The 2,791-nt window shown below is 43.3% G+C and overlaps 1 protein-coding gene across 1 annotated transcript; it reads left to right on the top strand.

Annotated features, from left to right (window-relative positions):
• Positions 1-925: 925 nt before the first annotated feature.
• On the top strand, positions 926-1,873 carry LOC112106828 (olfactory receptor 1020-like). The gene has a single exon (XM_024200281.1). It carries the CDS (start codon positions 926-928, stop codon positions 1,871-1,873), a length of 948 nt encoding a protein of 315 aa, XP_024056049.1.
• The last annotated feature ends 918 nt before the right edge of the window (positions 1,874-2,791 follow it).

The raw sequence follows: 2,791 nt of genomic DNA, 5'->3' as shown, positions 1-2,791 counted from the left end.
TACAGAGGTAACAAAAAGTGCCCCTCAGTGAAGTTCTGCAGTCTTGTTAGCAGATATACTGTAGTGTTGTAACAACTGTCATATTTCATCAGGTCAGGTGAAAAAGTATTATACACTAAGGGCCAGATTTTCAAAGGTATTTAGGTGCCTAAAGATGCAGAGAAGTTCCTAGCTGGATTTACTAATGCTCTTAAACAGGTTATGGGCCAGATTTTTGAAGGTATTTCGAACCAAGTGGGACTTTCAAAAGCATCTTGTCACGTAAAATCTGTTGAAATCAATGAATTTTAGGTACTGAGGTGTTGTAAAATCCCACTAGGTTCCTAACTAAGGCTATGGCTACACTGCACAACTTACAGCCACAACATTGTAAGGTAAGCAGTGTAGCCACTCTTTGTCACCGGGAGAGCTCTCTCTCGGTGACAAAATAAGCCCCCCCTCCCATGAGGGGCGGTTGCTTCGTCAACGAGAGAGCAGCTCCCACCGACAAAGCGCTGTCCACACTGGCACTTTTCATCATTAAAACTTTTGTCGTTCAGGAGGATATTTTGTTCACATCCCTGTGTGACAAAAGATTTAATGACGACAGTGCAGTGTAGAGAAAGCCTCAATTTTTTGAAAACCTCTTCTTAAGTAAATACTGAATAAAGTTAAAAGGGATGGTAGAACAAGGACATATCTGGAGATCTGGGGAGAGAAGATCTGGTTTCTTTCTTTCTTGTTGTGATTTGATCTGAAACAGAGCTCACCACACTCTCCAAAAATATCAAATTCAGTTTGAAGATTTGATCTTTCCCAGACAGCCTTTAAAAGTACCCAGTAGGACACACGTGTGGAATAGAGTGATGTCAAAATATGAACATTTAACTCCATGCTTTCCAAATGACCCTTCACAGTTTGTTTGGTTTTCCCCAAGACAAAACTCATGGCAGATGCAGAAGGGGGAAATCAAACGTCCGTCACAGAATTCATGCTCCTGGGATTCAGGAATACCCCGGAGCTGCAGACCCTTCTCTTCCTGCTGTTTCTGGTGATCTACATTGAGACCCTGGCTGGGAACATTCTCATTGTTGTGCTAGTTGTGGCTGATCAGCAGCTTCACACCCCCATGTACTTCTTTCTGGGGAACTTGTCTTTCCTGGACACTTGCTACACCTCAGTCATTGCCCCCAGGTTGCTGGCTGGATTCTTGGCAGAGGACAGGACAATGTCCTTCATGGTCTGCATCACACAGTTATTCTTCTTCAGTGCTTTGGCTTGTATTGAGTGTTTCCTACTTGCAATCATGGCTTATGACCATTATCTAGCCATATGCAACCCACTCAGCTATAATGTTATGATGAACCTCAGGGTCTGCCTTCAGCTGGTATCTGCCTCCTGGATAACTGGTTTCTCAGTCAGTGCATTAGCAGTGGGGATGGTTCCCCAGCTAAGCTTCTGTGGCCCTAATGAAATTAATAATTTCTTCTGTGACATGGAGGAGCTGCTCAAATTGTCCTGCACAAAAAGCCCCTTGGCAGAAATGATCATTCTGGTCTCCTGTTCCCTGGTATCCCTGGTCCCCTTCCTCTTCATCATTGTATCTTACATTCTTATCCTCTTGGCCATCCTACAAATTGCTTCCTCCGCTGGGAGGCAGAAGGCCTTTTCCACCTGTGCCTCTCACCTGCTGGTGGTGAGTCTGTATTACGGGACCATCATTATCATGTATGTGTCGCCATCAGCTGAGCGGTCCCCAACCTTCCACAAAGCTCTGTCTCTCATGTACACAGTCGTCACCCCGATGTTCAATCCCATCATCTACAGTCTGAGGAACAAAGAGGTGAAGGGGGCCTTCAGGAAAGTCATGCTGCAGAACTTAGGCATGATTTAGCCTGTCATTTTCAGAAGAGCCTATGGAAGTTTCGCACCCAACTCCCATTGGCAGATTAGTGCCTAATTCCTTTAGGCCACTGTGAATAACCTAGCACAGATCTCAATAGAATTTGGTTATGCAAGTTGCTTAGATACTGTGATACAAACCCACACTGGCCAGGAAGAGGATAATGAGCTGCTGTGGGCTCAGTCACCTCTGTCCCACTCCATTGTGACTATTTAAATCCATGGCACGTCCACACCTTGAATACTGTGTGCAATTCTTATCATTTCAATTAAAAAATATATATTAAAATTGGAAAAGGTACAGAGAAGGGCAACAAAAACAATTAGGGACCTGGAACAGTTTCCGTATGAGGAGAGATTGCAAAGACTGGGTCTGTTCACCTTGGAACAGAGGTGATTAAGAGGGGGTATGATAGAGATCTATAAAATCATGACTGGTGTGGAGAAAGTGAAAAAGGAAGTGTTACTTACCCCTTCACATAACACAAGAACTATGGGTCATATGATGAAATTAATAGGCAGGAGGTTTAAAACAAAGAAAAAGTACTTCTTCACACAATACACGGTGAACCTGTGGACCTCATTGCCAGTGATGGTGTGAAGGCCAAAAGTATAACTGGGTTAAAAAAACTAGATCAGTTGCGGGATGATAATAGAAAACAAGCGTTACTTTTTGAAACCTTTATCACCATTAACTGAAAGTGTACAAGTCACTTAGATGGCCAGTTATGGCAAAAAAAAAAATTAACAAATTTGTGGAAAAATAGCAAAAAGCGGTAAAGCAGCAGGTCATGACATGGAGTGTAGCCGCAAGTGGTTAACCACAATATTGGTGTGTGTCCAAAGTCTTAACTATAAAGATAAACAAGAGCCAGGAAACCAAAGCAGGAGAGAGAGGGAGCGAGAGAGG

This window comes from Terrapene carolina, unplaced genomic scaffold, assembly GCF_002925995.2.
Source record: "Terrapene carolina triunguis isolate 2854851 unplaced genomic scaffold, T_m_triunguis-2.0 Scaffold17921, whole genome shotgun sequence".
Classification (NCBI taxonomy): Eukaryota; Metazoa; Chordata; order Testudines; family Emydidae; genus Terrapene; species Terrapene triunguis.
This window is presented reverse-complemented; position numbering and strand designations above follow the sequence as displayed.